At 41.4% G+C, this 22396-nt stretch overlaps 1 protein-coding gene across 3 annotated transcripts in view; it reads right to left on the bottom strand.

Annotated features, from left to right (window-relative positions):
- The window catches only part of LOC117949414 (PDZ domain-containing RING finger protein 4-like), a 113341-nt gene that overhangs the window by 31281 nt on the left and 59664 nt on the right, over positions 1–22396 (bottom strand). The window contains exon 1 of one of the 3 annotated variants that reach the window (XM_034879681.1): positions 13999–14416. The exons of the other annotated variants lie outside the window; for them this stretch is intronic. Within the exon in view, the coding sequence (XP_034735572.1) occupies positions 13999–14067 (69 nt within the window). The 5' untranslated portion in view covers positions 14068–14416. Of the gene's footprint in view, positions 1–13998; positions 14417–22396 lie in introns of those variants that run through there. 3 annotated transcript variants of the gene reach the window in all.

The raw sequence follows: 22396 nt of genomic DNA, 5'->3' as shown, positions 1-22396 counted from the left end.
ATATATATATATATAAAAATGGGAAATTATGGTGTAACACCATAATTTCCCATTTTTTGGGATCAATAAATATCTATCTACCTAAACATTTTAACTGTTTAAAAGAACAGTTTCACTTTTTGGGACATTTCATTCACTCTCTTGCCAAGAGTTAGATAAGAGGTTAAAGTATATACCACTATCATACATTATCTGCCCATTTAGTATAAAGCTGGAGCCAGTAATAATTTCTTAGCTGGGCAAAGTGACTTCCTGGAGTCTCTGCTGGTTGCCTGGCAACATCAAGAAACAGTCCATCACATAACCCCCATGAAATTACAACTTTTCATTTCACATTTCTGTGTGTGAAGCGATTAAAGAAACAAGATATAATGTGTCAACTGGTGAGGTGTTGGTAGGCGGATTCTTTTCTTTTTACTTTGAACAAACCAGGCTTGATGTTTTCCCACTGCTATCCTTTCGTTATTAAAAGCTAAGCTAAGCTACTTGTCTATGGCTCTTGCTTTATAGATAAGAAAAGGTGGTATCTTCCCTCTAATCTAACGTACTTCGTATGCAACTGTTTAGATGAATTCTCCAAAAGCTAATCTGTAAAAATAAAGGTGCTTATTAGAGAAAACATGCTACAGCCAGGATTTGTGGATATTTGGAGCGTCTACATTACATTACATTACACATTACAACTTTATCACAGATTTTATTGTGCATTAATGTTTTATACAGACTGCTTTTGGTACAAATACATTTTAGCTTTTGTTAAACGTAGTCAGCAAATCAAAGCTACAAGTGACATTTGTATAATGTTTTACATCCGTCCACCGTTGTAGGCTTCAGCCTTGAGTAGCCATTTTTTGGCATTAGAAGACCTATATTTTTGGGGATTCACCTTGGGCCCTCGCTAAGGTGTGGGCTGTAATGGAGAGTCGTCAGACAAAGACAAGGAGGAAAACGGAACTCTCTCAGTTGTGACTGCCAAATTCATTCCTGTACGAAGAACAAGCAGGGGTGATAGATTTTCCCCAAGCAACCGGGATATTTCCAGACTGTGTGTTTCCTGAAATACAACTCTCTCCCGAGAGCAGGAAAATTTAGTGGAGAGCTGAAAAAGCATGATATGTTTGGCGTGCAAAGACACAAACCCCCCTACAGACCATGCAGACACACAAAGACACAGAAGAGCAATGTCAAGTGAGAGCTCTCTGCTTGCCTCTTCTTTCCTTTTTTTTTTTACTACAGCATTCTGTCAGTTCCCTGATGAATAGCAGCCCTCAGGTAGGGTATGTAGCTCCTCCTCATCCCACCCTCTTCTCTCTATCAAAACATAGAGATTGATTATTTCACAAACAGTATAAAATGCACTTAGTGTCTAAAAACAGACATTCCTGTATTGATTACTGTCTGTGCTATTCCCTCAGGCTCCCTCAGTTCCAAAGGCACGCCTCTGAGGAAAACCCTGTTTCCCAATCGAATTCACTTTGTTTGACTGCTGTTACTATAAAAATGGTGGCAATATCATGTCAATATCAGACTTGTTTATGCAACCATACACAGTGTATATATTTTAAAGCACAGAACTCGTTCACGGTTAAATAAAGCATAGTTTGCTGCTGAGTGTGTTTGGCTAAAGCAGGCTTTGGGACTTCACTGGCCTTTTAGCACTGATCATTCAGTGTCTGTTGTTTTTTTAGAAAACTCTCAGCGTGTCTGTGTGATGACAGCAGCCACTCCTACTTCACATTTGACAAGTGATGGAGAGAAACTGACATGGAACGATGACACTCAGATGTGGTGGTGTGCCAATGACACTAATGGACCACTACTTAGCGCTCCCCTGACATTATCCAGGCTGTGCCTCGTATTACTTGATCTGTGTCTCTTGCTCACAAAATTCACCCCAAAGGACAGCCGGATCAAAGAAGACGGAGTCGGCACATTCACTGAGACGAAGATGAATTTATAATCAGTTTGTCAATAGTAAGTTGGGTTTTGACAAAGCGACAGCCACAGTTTTGACTTTTGAAGAAAGAGTAACTTATCTATATGTCATACAATTGTAAGTACATCACTGTTGTACTGCTTGTACATCCATCCATTCCCCGCTACTTATCCAGGTGTGAGCCATGGTGGCTAAACATTCTATAGAAAGACCCAGCAATTTCTGGGTCTGCCTGCTGTCTCCACACAAATGGAGGTGCCAGGCTCCGCTTTCTCCTCACTTTAATAGCCCAGTGAAAAATTTAAGTCACAAAAGATCGTACACTCAACTGCTCGTCAACCCCAACCTACACTTAGTTGTGAATGGACCCAACAACGCTCAAGCTCCTTCACTCCTTCACAATCCACATTATGAATCCATTTTTTAGTGTGGGAGGTACTTTGGCCCCTGTGAACTGTCGAATGATTCAAACTAAGAATTAGCAAAGATGGAAAAGAGTAACTATGCCCCAGGTAAGGAACCCAAGGCCCTAAGCCATGTTTGTTATTGGAGCTCCCAGATAGGAGGGCCTGAGCCAATGGATCCAGGGCCATTTCTACCCCCCAAAAAACCTAGAGCAGTGTGTTAATGTATACTGTATGATGAGACCAAAAACGTTTTGTCAGGCAGTTCCTTCCATATAGTTTACACTAATGCATGTTAAGACTTTGATTAACAGACAATGCCTTTTGAGCCAAAAGCAACACATTTTTTAAGCTTTTACAACTCAATCTCTTAATGCAACTTAATGTAGCTACCAAAGAAGGAAGCGAACAAGGCAGGTGGCCCCCCCTCCTTAGTGGGCCAGTCTGCCTGCGAGTGTTGAAGCTGTGAGGAGGGAGGTCTGACTGTGAGAAGATCTGGATTGTGTAGGAGGTGCTGGGTTGACTGCAGTGCTGCGGGGGAGAAAACACGGTCGCCATTCCAACCTCACAAAGATTGCATCTACTTTACTGTGAACTTCTGCTAGCTAATGTTTCACAAAAACGTGTGTTGTAATAATAGTTTATCTCACACAGTCCTATTGACACATGTAAAACCAAGTGTACCTCAATTTTAAAATGGCATTTTCATTTTGCTTTCTTCTCCTACAAACATTATTTACCAAATGAAGATTAGCATTTTACAAACCCTATGTTAAACATTTGTTGCAAATCATTTATCTGACAGACCCAATTACAAATTCAAATGGGATTGGACTTTTGAGTACATTTTGAAATCCAATTAAATTACATTTACAATGGAGGTGTCAACTGAAACTCACCCTACATTGATTTCATGTGAGAAAGGCTGGAGTTTTTAAAAAAGCCATTGTGATGCTCTCATTGCTAATGCAGCTCATTAAAAGCAAGGCCTTTGGAACTGTGTCAGTGTGTCAGTGTGACAGCAGCAGCAACAACAATAAAGATATGGCTCCGCTCGCTACTGTAGACTTAAAGACTGCAAAAAATAGAGCCATGGGCTTGCGGTCTGGCTTTTGTACTCTAACTTATAATACTTGGAATGGGTACTCATGTGTTCTTTGGATTTAAGCTTTAGGAATAGATAGAGTCAATGTCACTGCAGTGGCAGCATGCTATTTATCGCTTTGCTCCCCAGGGCCTGGCCACACAGAGGTGTGCGTGTGTCACCCTGCCCATCAAATGACTGTCAGGCCGGGCTTATCATGGGAGCCACAGGGAGTGCCTGTGACCTGTTGACCTGTGGAATGACACCCAGCATGGCTGCCTCAACCGGGGGGGGTCACCCGGACATCCCCAGTGCCACCGTTCCCTCCACCCCCAACCAAGTATAATTGTTAACAAAAACGTACAAAAAATTAAAAAAATAATGAATACTAGGTGGGAAAAAAACGTTGTTTACTGAAATAAAAATAAAAACGAGGCATTAGAAAATAACAATACTAACCTAAAACTGTAACGTCTGTTTGCAAAACTAACTAAAATGAAATAAATCAAGTAAATGTCCTTAGTTTTCGTCTTTGTCAATGTCTTTCTTAGCGCAAATACCGTTACATCTTTCCAACCGTGACATTTCCCGTGGACGTGTAGAGTTTCCGACTGGGAACCCAGAAATTCAGACATTCTATGTAAAATTGAACACAACAAACAACATAGTCCGTGACCCTTAACTGAAAGTTGGAAGAAAGCGGCAGAGTCCTATTTGATTATGACTGTGTCAGAAAAAAGCAAGGGCTTTACAGTGGAAGGTGGTAAAATAAGTGGACAATTTATTACAGAGTTTTTTTAAAATTTTAAGTAGCCGACATTTGAGAAACGAACACAAGTCCCCTTTCCCCAAAACAGAAGCTAACCCCGGTAACGTTACGGTCATGGACGTATGGATTTGTAGGGCCAGCAACATGACGGAGACTACAGCAAGACAAAGAACACTACAGGCGGGCTTTCACCGGCGACCCGATGACTGGTTAGTAAATACGCAGGAACACCAAAGTCGGGGGGAACGTGGGTTAATATGTGGATTAATATGAGAATGTCTACACAATTGTTACACCTGTTGATGTCTTTTTGCTATTTAGTTTTTTCTCCTAGAACACATCAAACACATTCTGCACTTACTGTGGCGCCTTGTATTGACTTTTTCTATACTGTAAGAGCGCTCATCTTCATAATAACCTTGCCCCAACACACAGACTGATCTAACTTATTTTAGCATCAGTCATTAGGTCATGAGCGCACATCCCCCCCCCCCCCAACCCCCCACACAAACACACACACAAACACACACATAAGAAAAACAGAGAGTAGTAAAAGACAAAGAATGAAGAAGGGCATCTACCACAACTCAAGGCTTTGTCACATCTTTTTATCGACTATAGATCACGCAGGCAGCCCCTGCCCTGACACCATCCTATTCCTCTAAATGTCAGTGGCGATGTTGGAGCTGATATCTTGCGTCGGGGGGGGATGGGGGCTACTGGACGCTGAACACATTGTATCATACAGATAAGAGAATGGCTGTGTATTTTGTCAGTTCCTCTCTTATTTCACCAGCAGCAAAAAGAGGACCTTGTTTTGTTGCTATCCGGCAGCAGCACTGAAACCCCCCAGAAAAATGCAGATCTCTGATAAATGAGTAAATAAAGACAAAAATTAGTGTTATGTTTGATGAGGCCTTCTAGAGCTTAGCAATTAGTCAACATTATTCCATAACAACTCAATGGAATTGTATCCTGATAAAATGAATACATTTTCTATCATTTTATGAAATAATGTGATTGAATGATTCTAAGCTCATTTTGATTGAAAACTAAACTAAATTAGTTACGAAGGAGTTTTCTTTTACAAATTTTATCTGTAACCCCCAATTTCCACCGGATGCGTAATCGATCGGCTTCGCTGCGTGACGGCTCCGTGTTCCGCCGTCAGTCAATAGCCACCAGGTCCGGATTTTTTGCACGGCTGCCGCCAGGACTGACAGCTGTCTTGCAGACCCACGAGATCTCGGAAATTCATGTAGAATACAACCACAAAAACAACAGCAGTTTGTTTCCATCCAGAGGAGTGGAAAGGAAACAACTCTATTAAAAGGGAAACATGATCCTCTATGAGCACGGTCTATTTAATTTGAAAATTAATAATTTTAATAATCTGCTGTGTGCTGAATTGCTGCGGAGCTCTCCGGCATCCGGCAAAAATAGAAGCTCTGCGTATCTGCTCCAGAGAGCTGCGGATCAACTGAGCCATGACGCAGCCGTTCCGTAGTCAGTGGAAATACACACATTGACTTTAATGGAAACCTAATGACTCCGATGCCGTCCCGGAGCGAATGCGTAGCCGTTACGCATACTGTAGAACTTGGGGGTAAAACATAACAGAGGATCACAGTAGAAAAGGGAATGAAACCATTGACGTCCTCAAATAAAAACTTGGATTTTATATTGTAATTATTTCTTTATCATATTAAATGTTTATGAAAAAAAAGAAAGAATCCAGTTAGAAAGAATGTCCTTAGTTATTATCTATTAAGAGTTAAGACCAATCACAGAAATAACCTGGTTCATCAGATTTGATTGACAGTGGAATCTCCCAGGTGGATCCTGAAAGCCACAGGTACATATCTAGTATGTACGCTGACAGAGCAGAAGACTGTTCCAGTAGTACCTATACTGTGACAAAAAACGCAACTAATAGGATTCCACTTTGCAAATTGCTTAACACTGATCGGTGCACAAAACCACTGGACATCAAATTCACACATTTCTCATGTGACATAACCAAAACTGTTCTAAACTTTTGCAGAAACTTGTGTGTTCATGTTGGACCCCAGCACTCATATTAAAAGCTGCTTGGCTTTAAGTTAACGGTTCACAGTTGTAAGGGTTGTTTCAAGCTGATTTTTTTTTTCAGCACACAAACCACACTAATTGGGGAGAGAAGGAAAGATGCGTTTTGGTGAATTGAAATAAATTAATGAGGGCCCTGCTGTCTGCGTAAACTCAGATAATCAGCCAAGAGACACACTGGATGCAGATGCACAGCCCCGTGTGTTTATCCCATAGCTCTTTGTTTTCACCAATGTTTGTAGTGGAAAAGCACAAGCTGTCAGGTCGGTTCTCACTCTACACATAATAAACAAACACACACACACACACACACACACACACACACACACACACACACACACAATTACAGACAGAAACTGAGAGCAGAATTTAACAGTCCAAAGTCTCCCATAAAAGTGATTACATACACAGACACACACAGACACAAACCAATTAAGACAAACAATTCTGAGTCTACACACACACTTATCTGTGCACAAAAGCCTACTCATATTTCTATAAACAACCGTGCTTGCACACAGAAAAGATGCGAGTGTGTAATGGGAATCAAATAGCTACTTTGAAATGCATAATGTCATGTGGGCTACACTGAGGGCAACAAGTCATGGCTAATAATGATGGGTGACAAAAAAAATGTCTCCTTTTGCCTTTGTTTACCGGCAGAAATATGGTAAAAAAAAAAAAAAAAAAAAAAAAGACGATAGAAAAAAATGTATATCCCTCAAGCCACAGTAACATGCGGTTCCCCAGCACCACACACACACACACACACACACACAGACACACACACACACACAGACAGAGTTCAACTCATTAAATAGATGCTTTGCTTCACTGGGGATTGGCGTTGAGATACTAAGGCATGCCGTTTATTTTCTCCGTCGCTCCTCCAGTCTGATTGAAGTTGACAGCCTTTGATCTTGATTAGCATGTGAAAGTAAAACATGCACTAAGATTAGTCTGGGTGTTACTCATGGATGACGCCACGCTGATGTCATCCTCATCCGCTAAAGTGAGATCTACATGTTCCCAAAGTGAGATTAGGTTTATCCCAATGAATTATTGAAGTGATGGAAATAAAAACAGGACGCTGAATGAGCATAATGACCTCCACGACTTTGTTTGCTTCTAGAATTGGTTTCTTGTTGTTTCTGTGCACTTACATTAGACGATAACCTCCTATTGCAGCCCTTGTCTGAGTGTCCCAGAAGAGCAAACAGCTAAAACAAGCAAGTCTACATCCGACAACCATCAGTGAGATGTGGAGAATGTTTTTCTCTGATAAATAGCTTTAGCGCATGGTGGAAAATGGGATGTCATGGTTTGTTTGTGCAACTCATCCTTGGCAGCAGTTGTAAGAAAGATTAAAGAAATCAGCACAGACGGAAGCACATACAGGAGATACAACTACTTTTGGAGAGCTCTGTTCATGTTGGGTTGGAGAGACGGAAGGAGATGACGGGGTCCTGAGCCCTGATATGCGACTGAATAGGTCAGATGGGTTCTTATTGAGATAAGAAACTGATGAAAAAGGAAAAGGTCAACTAATCAGCTTCCTCTTAAATCCCTCCTGCTCCTCCACAGTGAGATTTAGTGAACTGTTGATGAAACCCATTGACTTTGACATTTTTGACCACTGACATGTCTTGTGGCAAATGTGGCATCATCTGTACAGCATACATTCCAACATGTGCGATGTGGATTTTAACTTCTTTTTTTTTCCAACACTGTCTTTAACAACAAACAAGTTGCTATTCCCTGTCCAGAAGCAGTCAAGCGATCAAATGTGTGATTCACACAAAATTAGACAGTGAAATCTCCAGTCAGTGTGAGCACGGTTATGCAACACTCTCTGCAGCATCTTCAACCTGATAAGTAAGGGAATAGCATTAGACGTTGAGAGGGGAGCTATAGTGTGAGGATGTAAACACTAGTCCTTTGTTAACAGCCTGAGTGGGAAAAGATAATCTCAGCATTTTTCAGATCTCAATTCCAGCTGCTGGGAACCCCGGAACAGAGCAGGGCAGAACTCGGAGACATGCATTTGTGTTGTAATCTAACATGGTTGGCTGACAGACCAGGCCTCTGGTTAGAGGCTGTAGGATGAAGCACAGCAAGAGGAACTGATGATGGGGAATGGGCTGACTCAGAAATATGGTTCTTTATATAAGCTAGGCATAATAAAAAGAATTGGGTGTGTATGCATTTGTCCATCTGTCTGTCCATGTACCTAAAGAGAACTTCCAAAATATGGACCTTTGTATTGATGGAAATTGTAAAAGCAGGGCTAAAAGCCCAGATTATATTTCAAGGGTGGACACAAGATCAATCAAGCAGCGTATTTTTTTCTCTCCTCCCCCTCTTTCTTCTCTCCTATCAATTTTCATGTTTGAGGGACATCTTTCAAAGACATATAATGGGACAAGAAGATGGATGAGAACATTTGTGGCTAACTGTCTGGAGATAGTGCTGAAGATGTGGTGGGGGTTGAGAGAAACATTCAACAGCATTAATGTACCATCAAAGCCATCAGAGGCACTTGTATACTCAGAGGGAAAACGGGAGGACTGCTAGTTCCAGAAGTATTTTCCTCCAGTGTTAATTATTATTTCACATTAGGCCTGCAACTAACATTCTTTTTCATTATTGATTTGATGTTTGTCAATTAGCTGATTTATTGCTAGGTCTGTGCAATGTCAGAAAATAGTAAAAAATGTCACAATTTCTTCAAAGTCTTCAATGACCACTAAACAGTTTAGTATTTAGTTTACTATAAGAGGGACATCCTTATTATCATTATAAAATGTGGGTTTGTGCTCAAGAAATGGCTTTGAACAATTAAATCAATTATCAACAAGTCGCTGATTGATTTTTTGTCAACTGACTAATCAGCCGTTGTTTCGACGATAATAATCAGAGTTGTAGCAACACCTTGTTGCTGAAATCAAGGCTATAGTTAACTATATGTTTATTAAACTATAGCCTGACTAACACCAGGCTATAATGCTACTGTATATTTGTTCAAAATTGACCCAAAATCTGAAAGTAAACTGATTGTTAACTGAGTGTTAATGAGTTTCTTCAAACACAACCCTTGGTTTGACTTTCTATTACAGAACAGAATTATTAGCTTTATCATTAGGTCGCTTATTACAAAAATGCTCCTTGAGAGGAACTTGGGTTCTCTCCTTTTATTTTAATGGACACCGGCTTGTGCGCTTAGTAGCAATAATAACATGTTTGTCCAGCACCTTTAATGCAAAGATGCAGACCAAAATGCTTCACAAGCATATATGAAGCAAAGAAGCTCAGAACCCAAAGCACTGCTACTTGGGCAGATTAGCGCAACACCTGAAAGAACTGTTGTTACTCTCTTGTTGTAGAGCTTTGTCTTCTGAGAATATACTTCCCAGTTTGCATACGGTTAGAAGATGGCTGTGTCTCATGTAACCTTGTTATTTGTACACACTGTTACTACACAAACCACAACATGTAAATAGGGGCAATGGGCTAGTTGGAGCCAGTTACCTCAGGTATCTGTGGTAAGCTATGGCTAGCGGTGTGTGTGGATTTATATTATTTAACTCAGGGGGATACGGTGAATAAGCTTGAGTCCCAATTAGTCGGTGTGTTCCTTTAAGAAACACCATTTCCAATGTCAAACGTCTGTGACACAAATTCACCGGAAATTCTCGATTGATTCAACAAGGAGAGTTCCTTGACCAATCAAGCTTTGGGAGTGCTCCAACTTTAAGTAACTAACATTGTCTAAGCAGAAAATGAGCTTTCTCCTGATTGATTTCTCTTCTCTTACTTTACAACTCGAGACTAAGCACAAAACTAATGTCCTTGTTTACACTGATTTCTGTATGTGATGATCCATGCAGCCCGGGGAAGCTTGCCAACCCTTTTCTCAAAATACTGGCTCTTGTGATAGCTGCTCAACCTTTTATTGAATGCATATCCATTACACACATGGCAGCAGCCAGCCAGCTGTGTTCTCCTTAGACCTTCTCTGGTCCACAGGTTTCACACGTGGTGCTACCACACAGAACAGCATATCCGCCCAGCTGCAGGACCAAATTCCTGGGAATCGTTCTTCACACCAGGAGCAAATGAATTCAAGATGTGCCTCATTTCACGTCTGTCAGCGTCTGTCTGTCCTGTCAACCTGGTGACGCTGTTCAACATAAGATAACTCTAAGATTCCATTACAATGCCCTCCTAAGCGCTGTCACTCAAAAATGTATAAACACTGATCTCGGGTTTATAGTCTGGTTTATTGACTAAGATTGTTTTGGTTTCCTGTGTGTGTGTGTGGGTGTGTGTGAGAGAGAGAGAGAGAGAGAGAGAGAGAGAGAGAGAGAGAGAGAGAGAGAGAGAGAGAGAGAGAGAGAGAGAGTGCGCCATTCTCATGCATCAGCAAGTTATCAGGGACTGTTGTGCCTCATTGAGCTGGGGAGCTGCTTTCTATTTATTTCTTACATGCAGCAGAGAGGGAAGCTTATTAAACTGGTTTCACTGCTTTCAAAACTCCTAGAAACAAAAAGCAAGACCAGGCTAATTGGGAAATTACAAAATCAAATGTTGAGGGTCTGTATTCAATTCATCACCCTGCAACAATTAAGAGTGACTGGCTGTTACTGTAGCCTAGTGGTGCAGTGGCTCATCAACTGTTGACACCCATTATGCTTTGATTGTAACCCTATGTGCAAAAAAAGGCTTTCGTCAAAAGACAATGCAGATCATTTATGCATCAAGACACTTGCACATTGCAGTATCCACATAACTCGCTACGCTGCATTGCTCCTCTCATCAACATCTGCCATCCTGCTAATTAGCCCCCCAAAAGCCACACATCACTGGGTTTTAGCAGTGCACAGACAATGTATGACACTCACGAGGGGAGCTCACAAGCATATTGGGAATTACAAAGCTCTGCCAGATCACAGAGCGATTCACACTATATTATTGTCTGCAAAAATGGCCTCAGCAGCCTGGGGAAGACCGCAAGCTGTAAGAGTTTGGTTGACCATAGCGCAAGAGCTGCTAAACCTCAGGTCAAGAGGTTCAACGAGGTTTAATCCTTGTTGAGCAAAAATGAGAAAACCCTTCGTACTACTTTTCCTCCACACAGAGGACAATCACTGGAAGGTTAACTGGAGTGGAATCCAGCAGAGAGTGGGCTGGAGCAAAGGTTAAAACAAATGTAATCAAAGAAGATGAGCGATTAGAGGAATCAAAAGAAGAGAAAGAAAGAACAATGCACAAGGGGTGATCAATAGTAGGCATACAAATAAAAAAGTTGGAGTTCGGAAAGTGAGAAAAAGAGCACGCTATAGGAAGATTCCTGTGTCCTCATGTCCAGGCAAGAAAGCTGATACAATAAATAAAAAATGTCACCACTGTGAGATAGCTTTGCAGGCCAGCTGAGAAAGGTGAGCACATTTCCATGAAGAACACTTGCAGCTGTGAGAACAGACAGAAAAGAGAAATGGAGAGAGAGTGAGGGAGCCAGCTAGTCATGAATCTCCCATAGCTAGTGGGGTCAGGCAGACGGAGAGTGTCAAAATCGTTTCTGGGTGTGAAGGGAAGGGGAGGAAAGTGGCTCACCAACCTCTGTGACTGACTCCTGCTCCTCGAATCAACCTGCTGCGAAGACGGTCAGTCACGCTGTGACACCGGCAAACCACTTCCACCTCATTTACATACACAAATTTACCGACTCTACATAATCACAGGAGTAGAGTGGTGAGTGTGTGTGTGTGTGTGTGTATATGTCCATGTGTCAGTGTTTCTGAACAGCACCTTCTGACAGACTGGATTAAAAAGACTGAGCAAGGAGGAGTGAGAATGATAGAAAAAAAACATGACGTCGGGTTGAGAGCAGATGAGCAAGCAGGACAGATGAGACAATATGTAAGAAAGCGGATTAGAATGTCAGCGGTGTGAGCGCAGCTTCCAGCTGTCACAACACACTTCTTCTGGCCACGAAGACACACTAACACACTTCTATAGCTGCAGGGAAAGCTTGGCTACCTGGAGGAGACCTTCTTCCCTGTCTGTCTTCCCTTACTCCTTATTTCTGCCAGCTGTGTTGCTGTTTTGTATGTATTTGCTGTGCAGTTTCAGAGGCTGTACTGCTAGTTTAATGGTGTCTGCGGGCATGTGTGAGTGTGAATATGTGCCAAGAAGTGCTTTTCTGTGATATATATGTTTTTTTTTGTGACAATGAAACTGAATTTCAAACCAAAAAGTCTACTTGTTAACTTCTCTTCCCACTTCTTTTTGCCTCTTTAGTCTTCCCCTCGCATTAGTAAGGATTCACCGCTTTGCTCCTTTCCTTAATTCCCCTTTTAACTTCTGTCCACCCTAGCACTTTCTTTAACAACTGCATCTTTAACGGCTTACTCTCTATTCCCATTCCAGTCTTTATCTTTCATGCTCTATATCCTTCCCGACTTCCCTCCCACAGCGGTGATCAGAACGTAGGTGCTGATATTGCAGCTCCCGCCTGAACCAGCTCAGTATATCAGTGGGTGGACAGACATGCCAGAGAGCCTCCTGTCAACAGTGAGTGTGCCCTGGAGACTGGCCCTCCTGGCGGATATGGATCCCCTCTGCTAAACCACAAGGAAAGAAGTCAATGCTATTTCTTAACAACTGGTGCAGAGATACACAAAAGCCAAGATAAGCACCAAGACAGCACTATTTTTATGGTCCTCCTAAGGACAAGCGGGCAATGCAGTGGCTACCTATTCATCCGTCATGGTCCCTGGACAATTCTGTCGGTCTGCTAATATTAAAAACAGACCATTAGCAAACCTCCTCTACTGCTCATTTATAATCTTGCAGCACAGCTTTCTCCGATCATCCCTGCAGTTCCAAATCTTTGCCAATGTCAATCACCAGAGTTTGGCAGAGTCTCAAGTTGCACACGAGGTGAAAGCTACAGGCAGTGGTTAAGCCAAGTTAGTTTACCTTCCCTACTACGTCTCATCCCATCTTATCACAAGGGTAAAGAGAGACATTTCACGTTTAATTAATGCACAGGATGGTTGTGTAAAACGGCTAATGAGTCTGTGATCACAGTGGCGTGAAGGCAGGCGCTACTGGAAGGGGGGGGGGTGGATGAGCACTACTCCACTTCCAGGAGATACTGAGCTTCATAGTTATTAGCCTATCACAAGAAGAAGGCTGGCAAAAGGACTGGAGGTGTTGGGGTGGAGGCTTGTTTATCTGTTCTGCTTTCCCACAACCTCAGATATTGTCGTACGGCTATTTTCTGTTGAAAATGGCCGTCTGTTGAAGAGTATGTTTTTGAAAAAGGCATAATTAATCTGCATGCATATCAGAAGTTGAACAAAACATGAACAATTCTGAAACTGTAAGAGTAGCATAACGAGCATAATACATTTGTGGGCTACGCTCAAGGCCATTAAGACCAAGTGTTCTCCAGGAAGTTAAAACAAATCTGCTGGCACAACACTGAACCGTCTCACAGTGACACCAGAAGTGCCAAAAGAAAACTTTGAATGAAATGATGTTGAATCCCACATTTTCAAATATTCCTCACGTACTCAGGTGCTACTATGTTATAAAATAAAATGGTCATCCTTCAGGATAAATGGACTGAACACTAGCTGCTCTTCGCACAGCACACACAATAAATCACGTACAACAACAATCGATGCCAGTCGGCTGTGCCTCTGCTCACCTGTGCAATCTCATACAACAGCTTGTAGTGTTCCTCTCGCTTCTGTAAAGTGCACAGATTGCAGCCCATTATAGTCGTCGTGGAAACGCCAGGCGTCCAATTCTCCCCGAGTAGTGGTGGTAGGCACACAGGGGGTCACCCTCCACACCGGAGCACTGGTTCTCATCAGTCACTCCTAGTGGCAAGCATCTCTTTCAGGCATCCCATTCACAAATAAATGTCAGAAACAACCCCAGCTCAAAAGGAACCGAGAGCTCCAGCTGAGTCTAACAGAGGAAGGTTCAGATGTGAACAGTGTGGAAGCTGCTTCAGCAGTGGTACAAGTAGCGGCATCAGCCGGTGTCTCTCCTCTCTCCTCTCCCTCTATTTCACAGAATCACACACACATGCACTCACTCGCACGCCGGAGTTGTGACTCTCGCTCACTGAGACACTCCCCCCTTTTTCCTCCTCGGTGTCGGAGCACATGACAACGCCGATACCAACTCATGAATAATAAGGGAAGGCACTGTGATATTCATGAGGGAGGCGGTAGCAGGGGAGGGGACTAGCTAGAGGGAGGAGTGTGTGAGAGCAGGAGCGCTGGTTTACTGAAACTGAGGCACAGTTATACAATAAGCTCCTTTGTGTGAGCAGCTCCGAGAGCATGGGCTGGGCTGACTGTGCCTAGGCGACACACTCTGTGGGCAGAGGGGGTTCTCTAAAGCTACCTGCATCTGAGGTTATTATCTGCTTCATCTGTGGAGGATGTGTTGGCAAAGTGTGTTTATTTCTGAAGGAGAAAAGGAATCGGAGAGATCAAGCGGTAAATACCATTGCAGCACATAATTGCAGGGTTAATTCTGAAATCTTTTGTTAACTAATCAATTAGTTAGTCCCCAGAAATTTAATTTAACAACAAAGAGTGACAAAAAAACAACAAAATTTTAACAACAATTTTGAAAATCAATTAACTGCTAAAGGCATTTAATACGCACATTTTTTTTGGCATTTAAATATATATGTTGTTTAATATGTTATGTTATACTTTTTGGTCTTTTGTCACCATTTTAATATTTGTACTGAAACTGAAAAAATACACAGATCCATCAATAATCAATATAAACAAGTTGTAGCCCTTTGTAGATTTCCTCATTTTTTAATTCATTTCTATAATTAGAGCTAAAATGACTGGTCAATTAATCAATTAATAGAGAAATAGTCATTCCAATTTGATCATCTTTAAGCAAACGTCAAATTTTACCCTAATTTTGCTGCTTTTCTATCTTATGTGACAATAAACCTTTAGTATATCTATGTGTATATATTTAGTCTGGAAGTGTTGGTTGACAAAACAAACAATCTGATGACATCCCCTTAGGCCCTAGTAAAGTGTGAAGATTTTCTTTTCTTACTTTTTCTTATATTGAAGAGATGAGAAATTCCGCAATTTAACTTGTCTTTCTACATCACATCACAATGCAATGTATTGTATTTCAGGAGTACATACAGTTAATGGACCAAAACGTTGCAGTGCCAAACTATCTTAAAAATGAATTGACGCAAACTGGAATAACAAAAGAAATGCAATGTATTTCATATTTATAACTCAGTAGGCATTATAGGGGTCATTGATAATAGGAGTCCTCACAGCAAACTGACAATCAGCAAAGCCAGAGACTTCAAAGACAATATATTAACCACTGCCCTCACTCATACTGCAATAATTTGCTAGACAATAAACCTTGGCTATTGTCTCCACCATGGAAACTCCCGTTGACTAGCAGGAAGCTTCACTAACAAGCAATAATTGTTAACAAATTGGCCTCCAAGCCAACAGTGGGGCACGCTGTAGAAAATACAGCTAAGAGTAGATGAGCGCTCATCAGTTGGCTACTGGGCATCCCACCCCCGGGGACTCCGTAATCCGATTTTCTGGGATTTAATTTTGCTCAACTGCCTGGAGGCAAACCAAACAAACACGTACATCATTCAGGACCATTATGGTTAATACCAACCTCCCTCTTTGTCTACGCCACCCAAACCATCCTTGCTACCATCCGCTCCTCACCCAAGAAGCCACAAGGAGTGGTACTTTCTGCAGTTGCCAGGCAATATCAAATCCATGAAGTGCTGTTCACTAAAGTGTCAATTTGACATCAAAGGGTCTTGTTGGGAGACTAGGGAGCGGGGATATAAAATTGCATTTGATGAACAGGGGTGCAATGTTTGCTTGCGGTACAATGGACTGTGAAGGAAATGTGAGTCAGAGGCAGGCTTATGAAATTGTATATCAAGGGCTAAAAAGCTATGAAGTGTTTGTGAGTGAGAAGGGCTGCCTGTCTAGTTTTCTACAGTCAGCACGGATGGAAAATGCAAAACCAGGAATGGTCAAAAAATTTGATCAGAATGTGCTGACAGCATCCAATATTAGTACACACAAAGAAGTGTACTCAGGGTTCAGGTCTGGATGACCATCACTCTGTGATGTTACACTCGCTGGCCCCTTAAGGTTAGGATGCTCATCGATCTCACAAAAGGTCTTTCTCATCATCTGTGCAGCGAGACTGATACAGTAGCCTCTGCCTGCGGTCAAGCAGCACCTCTCGATGGGACATGCATAGTGAAGGATGATCTTTGAAGAGGACATTAAGACTGATAAAAGCTCTCCCGAGGTGCTTTATGGCCGAGGGATTTACATTGTGACAGGCTGAATTTACCTGAGACTGCATTTCCAATGGGGCCTGAGGGCAAGATTGGCACATTATAGCTACATTTAGTAAAACCATTTACTTTCTGACAAGGTGAAGTGGTACTGGATGTGTAATTTGTCTCTTAGCATGTCCCTTGTAGACTTTTTACGTTATGATCAATAAAAGGAACCTACTCAATATATTTTATTGTTTAACATTTATATGGAAAATGAAAGAAGCTATTGTGTATAAAGTCAGTATTTCGTAGGATGGCCACTGATTCTGTCTCCCTCTCATGTTCCTTCTATTTTCCCGCTGTCTTTTCTGACTGTCCAGAGGCCATTTTTCATCTGGTCTGCCCTTTGCCTGCTCGGCCAGAAACAGGCCCACGATCGCGTTCATTCTTTCAATAAATGGGCCTTACATCGCTGGGCATGGAGAAGTAATTTATCCTCACTGTGATTGGTGTATTTTGAGGTTTCTTCAATTGCATATCTGACAAACTGATATTTAAGCTCACCTTAAACCTAGAGGTAGGCTATAAGCTTCATTCAAGTGTGTAATGCAGGTACAGTATACGGCCGAGTTGGAAACGGTCATGCCCTCAGACATCCCTCCCTAATGCTCACACAGTTCCAGTCTTCGACTGTGTGTCTTGTCACATATGTGCACAGTACACGTTCGTACAGACAACAAATTGAGCAACAAAAACACAACTGATCAGGACACTGCCAGTGTGGAATATGAACTCGCAATACTTGCAAATTGTCCTGGCATAAATATCAATTCAATATTCCATTCACTCACAAGCCCTCGGTTGGGCGGCGCTATGGTGGAAAGATGACTTTGACTGTGGTTTGTGCAAATGCACCAACCAAGAGTTCGGAGTATTTGGCCTTCTTGGAGACCTTGAACAGAGTCCAGTATAGGGCTCCATTGGGGGACTCCATAGTTCTGCTGGGGGATTCAACACACACATGGATGATGATGAAATACGTGGAGAGGCATCATTTGGGAGAAACGGCCTCCATGATCTAGACCAGAGTGGTTGTCTGTTGTTGGACTTCTGTGCCATGTGTCATGGACTGTCTATGACAAACACCATGTTCAAACATAGGGATGGGGTAGGGAAGTGGATAGGGAAGTGTATGTGGTACCAGAGCACCCTGTCGATGCAACACGGAAGGAGAAGACATGGAAAAGGAGGGTGGCTAGCGTCTTCCTTACAGATAGGGTGAGAAGGACAGACATCCTTTGGGAGCTCGGAGTGGAGCCGCTACTTTTAGCGGCAGATTTAGTAAAAGACAATGCTCGTCATTGGAGGAGCTGATTTTTCAGATAACATAACAATTTGATGAGCATTATTTAATCTAATAGAAGCTTAGGTTTGGGACAAAAAAGTGGCGGATCAGGGGAAGAGATGTCTGTATTCCAACACTTAGGTGAGCTTATGGTAACCTTGACAACAAACAGGAGAGCAGCTTAACATAGCTGGAGATATAATAAGAAGCCGTTATTGCTGTGATTACTTGTCTATGGCAATGTCTGTCAGGAATACCAAGTGTCCCCAAAGTGTTTAATACATAAACAGGTTTATTAGGCCAGCTCGAACACATCGGATGGGCAGAAAGCTCTTCGGTGTGAGCACTGAAGATTGAAATCCTGTTCACATAAAAAGGAGAGCCGTGGGGATCATAGCGGTTTGTTATGCGACGCGTGGCTCAGATCTGATCGCCCACTGCTGCTGTACAGCCACCGCTTCTCCTGGGTATCCATGTGACTTGATTTGGGAGTAATTAAATGAGGCCCTTTTGTGAATGAATCATCGCCGCAGCCCGCTCCTCTGATGACAGCTTTGACAGAAGTTGGTCCAGCGTGCGTGCACAAATGCTCAGGTGGGTGCTTCAAAAGCCAGCGTGGCCCAACCGTGGGAAGACAACCAAAACATCTTCCTCAATGAAAATAAATTATTAAAAAGGCTTTAAATCATGTGGGAACATGACTGTGGATAAAAATAGAACATTGTAGGCTGTCCTGCATGATAGCACATGCAGTATTGCTTTTTCAAGCAATCAACATAATGACCTGATTCATAGCTTGAAAAGCAATTGCAACTCATATTTCTGCCTACATAAAGTGTTTTACGGCTTTTCTTGCAAAGCATGGAAATTACACTGATAATTCTAAATGACTGGGTTATTTGACCCTGTGATTAGCATGGTTAGTTGCGTGTTAATAATATGACTGTATTTATGTATCAACCTAACTAATAATCTGTGATCTTGGCAAAGATATCTCAGATTAACCGGTAACTGTAGTAACGGACCTTATTAGGAGCAAAAATTTAAAAAATAAACATTTTCCTGTATATAAAAATGACATGTACTGTAAAGGTGTGATGCACTGAGACATCACACCACCTTCCCCACACAAAAAGGCAGATTACACATTGTGCATGCACCACGCAACAAACATCCTACGTGAAATCTGGTTAACCCTGATGTCCCGGTCTGCATAAAGATGAAACAAAGTGCAAATCAGACGAGAAGCTTCAGCTTTTCCGACTGTCAAACTGCTGAGGAAGTGACATATGCCAAGCATTCAATTTAGTCAGGAGAAAAAAACAAAAAGAGTAGAATAGAAATTGTCCCGTCTGTGGGATCAAGAGGAAAGTCAGAGTAGTCCAGTGCTATGAGTGCTGCTTTTGCTGAAAGTGTAGGACCAAAGATTGTGTCTGTGTGAAGTATGCATGATTGGAATAAGGGCGGAGCGGAATGAAAATATAAACTGTCAGATAGTGTGGTAAATCTTCCTTTTTCTATCTTTGGTGGTATTAGGCCATTTAACGCAATGGCATACAACAATACACAGGACTGTTATGCGCGACATCTGATTTAAAGTATTTTAACATAAATATGATTAAAAAAAAAAAAATTCTGGAATTATTTTACAAGAGAAGCCAAAAAGAGACATTAAAATCTGTGTATTTTATCTATCAACGGTTTCTTGAAAGTACTGCACAAAATAAACAGATTATAAAAAGAATCAAAGCATCACAAGCTGAGAGATCTTGACTTTTGCGTTCTATTAAGGGCCAAGCTCCAAAAGCACTCCCTTAATGCAAAAAAAAAAGAAAAAAAAAAGGCACCCGCATACTAAATAAATGCTCCCATAAACAAGACAATTTATAAAGTACAATGAGTACTTCAGGTAATACTCAACATCTGACCAAGAAGGTTTGTATATACCACCTGATTCAACCCTGGTGTGTACTTCAACACGTCAATAAGTCTACATCAATTTTATTTAATTTATATCAGACAATTGCAAAAAAAAAACACTACATCCGCTTCAACATGTAGAGTAAAGAGTAGTGACCTTTTCATAGAGGGAACTGTTTTTAAGCTGCAGGAGAAGAAACAAAACGTTCCAACTACTTTCTCTGCTGGACCCTTCTTTCTGCTTTCATATTCATTTAACCCCAGGCTAAACTGTATGTAACCTGCACTAACTGCTGCCATGAAAACACTCACAATCACGTGACACTGTGACCCCAGGCACCACCCGTGTAGCAGGACACCCTCAGGACATCCTGCACTACTGCTGCACCAGCCTCCCTGCAGTTCTGAGGACATAAAGGTGAAAATGTTGGCTCCCTTATTTGGACTTGAAGGTTGCTAAATTCCCCCAGCCACCCTGTGATGAATAGTAGTAAGTAGCAGTGGTAGTAGTAGTAGTAATCCTTTCAGACACATAAAACACTCAAGCATAGCTGTAAAGCATGCGCCGTATATCTGTAGATCTATCTAACAGAGACACATTAGAGGTCCATAGGTCTCCCTGCTTCTGTTGCCGGAGGTGTTTAATGATATCTGTGGCCAGATACAATCCCTCTGTGTGCTGGGCTCCACCCTTTTTATTATATTATCTGACATACAGTAACAAGACCAGAGAGACCCTTGCTGCAAACCACCACTGGTATTAAAAGGATAAAGCCACCCGATTGTGAGACGACACTGAATAAGAAAGAAACTCTTAAACAACAACAAATACTATGATCACAGTGATAAAGTTTCTAGGTTTCATATAGGCTTGTGGAGATTTAAAAAAACAAACAATCAAAAGTGAGACGACATCTCACTGCAATAAACTTGTTGCCTTTTGAATGGCTTTTCTGTAAATTTTAATAATGGAATGATGGATCCAGAAATGAAAACTGCAATTATCTTCTTTTTTCATGTTTTAACATTTAATACATGTTTAGGAGCATCAAAGACGGTTAATCAATTAGTGTATTGTCACGTAAGCTCAAGGTGGCAATTCACACTGACAAAAAGCAGCAAACATGAACAACATGCATGTCATTGATTTCAGACTCTACCCACTGCTAGCGGAGTTCTTGTCAATACGCAGTCAATACAACTTTGATTGTGGATGAGAGTTTTGTGCTCCTGAAGATAGAAAGCAGATCTATATAGACAATCAGCTTAGAGGGCAAACGGGTTAGACTATATACCAACCTGTTCTTCTCCATCTATTCAAGTCACATGCTGATTCTAGCATAAAAAGAAAATCTGCAATCTCTTATTGTGTCCTAGGCAAGGTCTTTTGAGGCAATGTCACCAACAGGTCATCTCATTTCAGGGACACAATACTACCGTCCTCATGTTCTTTCCTAATGTCATGTTGAGACAAGGTCGCATAAAGCACACCCAGTAAAGGATGGGGGTAACATTGTCAAGCATGCATTTGAACAACCTTAAGCTACACTAATTCATATTATTATATCAGCAAGGGACAAATCCCAATTTGTGAAGTGAAAGACAAACACATAAAATGTTCATCTAACTCTGCAGCACTGTCTCTACACTTTAATGTTTTTTAACATGCTCTTTTCGTTTACCACAAACTCACAAACCATTTTTCCTCAGGAGTTGGTGGATACCATAACAGAGCTAAAAGAGCCGAATATTCGACCTACATTTCTTAGGGGGGCAAAAAAAAACAGTCAAAATGAATGCTAATGTTGCTCAGTGTCTGCTGGATGGGTGAATGTTTGCTCAAAGGTTACCCATTAAAGAATGATAATTTGTCATGTTGTGTTTTCAACTTGTTACGCTGCCTCCAAGTGGCCAAAACAAACAAATAATACATCAATTCATCTTTAAAATGTATCCAATCAGCCAGAGCTGACATTAGGTGTGTGGAGATAACATGGCCTACAGCTTGATTTCAGACATATTTCCAGGGTAACAATCAAAGTGAAAAATAATACTAATTTATCTGTTGGTAATCTGTTTTGTGAGCTTTTGGCAGCAAGATTGAATCCTAAAAGTTACATGTTAATGGAAAAGACTTAATAAAGAAAATTGATGCAGACATTTTTCTCTGAACTGTTTTTTTTATTTTCAATCTGTAGTTCTAAAAGTAATAGCACAATCTGCAGTGTACATTGGTAGCAGTGTACATGGTACTTATGTTTACTGAAATCAACCGACAATTACTCCGATGCGCGACGCAAAAATGAGATTTAGAAAAGTTGAAACACAAAGTACATCTCAATCTAGTCAGACTTTGTGTTGCTCTTCATCAGTGCGGCAGGCCACCACCGCACCCTTCATGCATTCTACTATTTCTGCCGTGATAGACTTGTTCATTGTGCTCTTCCGAGCATTTTTGCTGGCCTGGTAGGTGCACAAACACATCTCCATTTTATATAAATATAT

This window comes from Etheostoma cragini, chromosome 8, assembly GCF_013103735.1.
Source record: "Etheostoma cragini isolate CJK2018 chromosome 8, CSU_Ecrag_1.0, whole genome shotgun sequence".
NCBI classification, from domain to species: domain Eukaryota; kingdom Metazoa; phylum Chordata; class Actinopteri; order Perciformes; family Percidae; genus Etheostoma; species Etheostoma cragini.
Note: the sequence above shows the minus strand (reverse complement) of the source record. Positions and strands in the feature narration are given on the sequence as shown.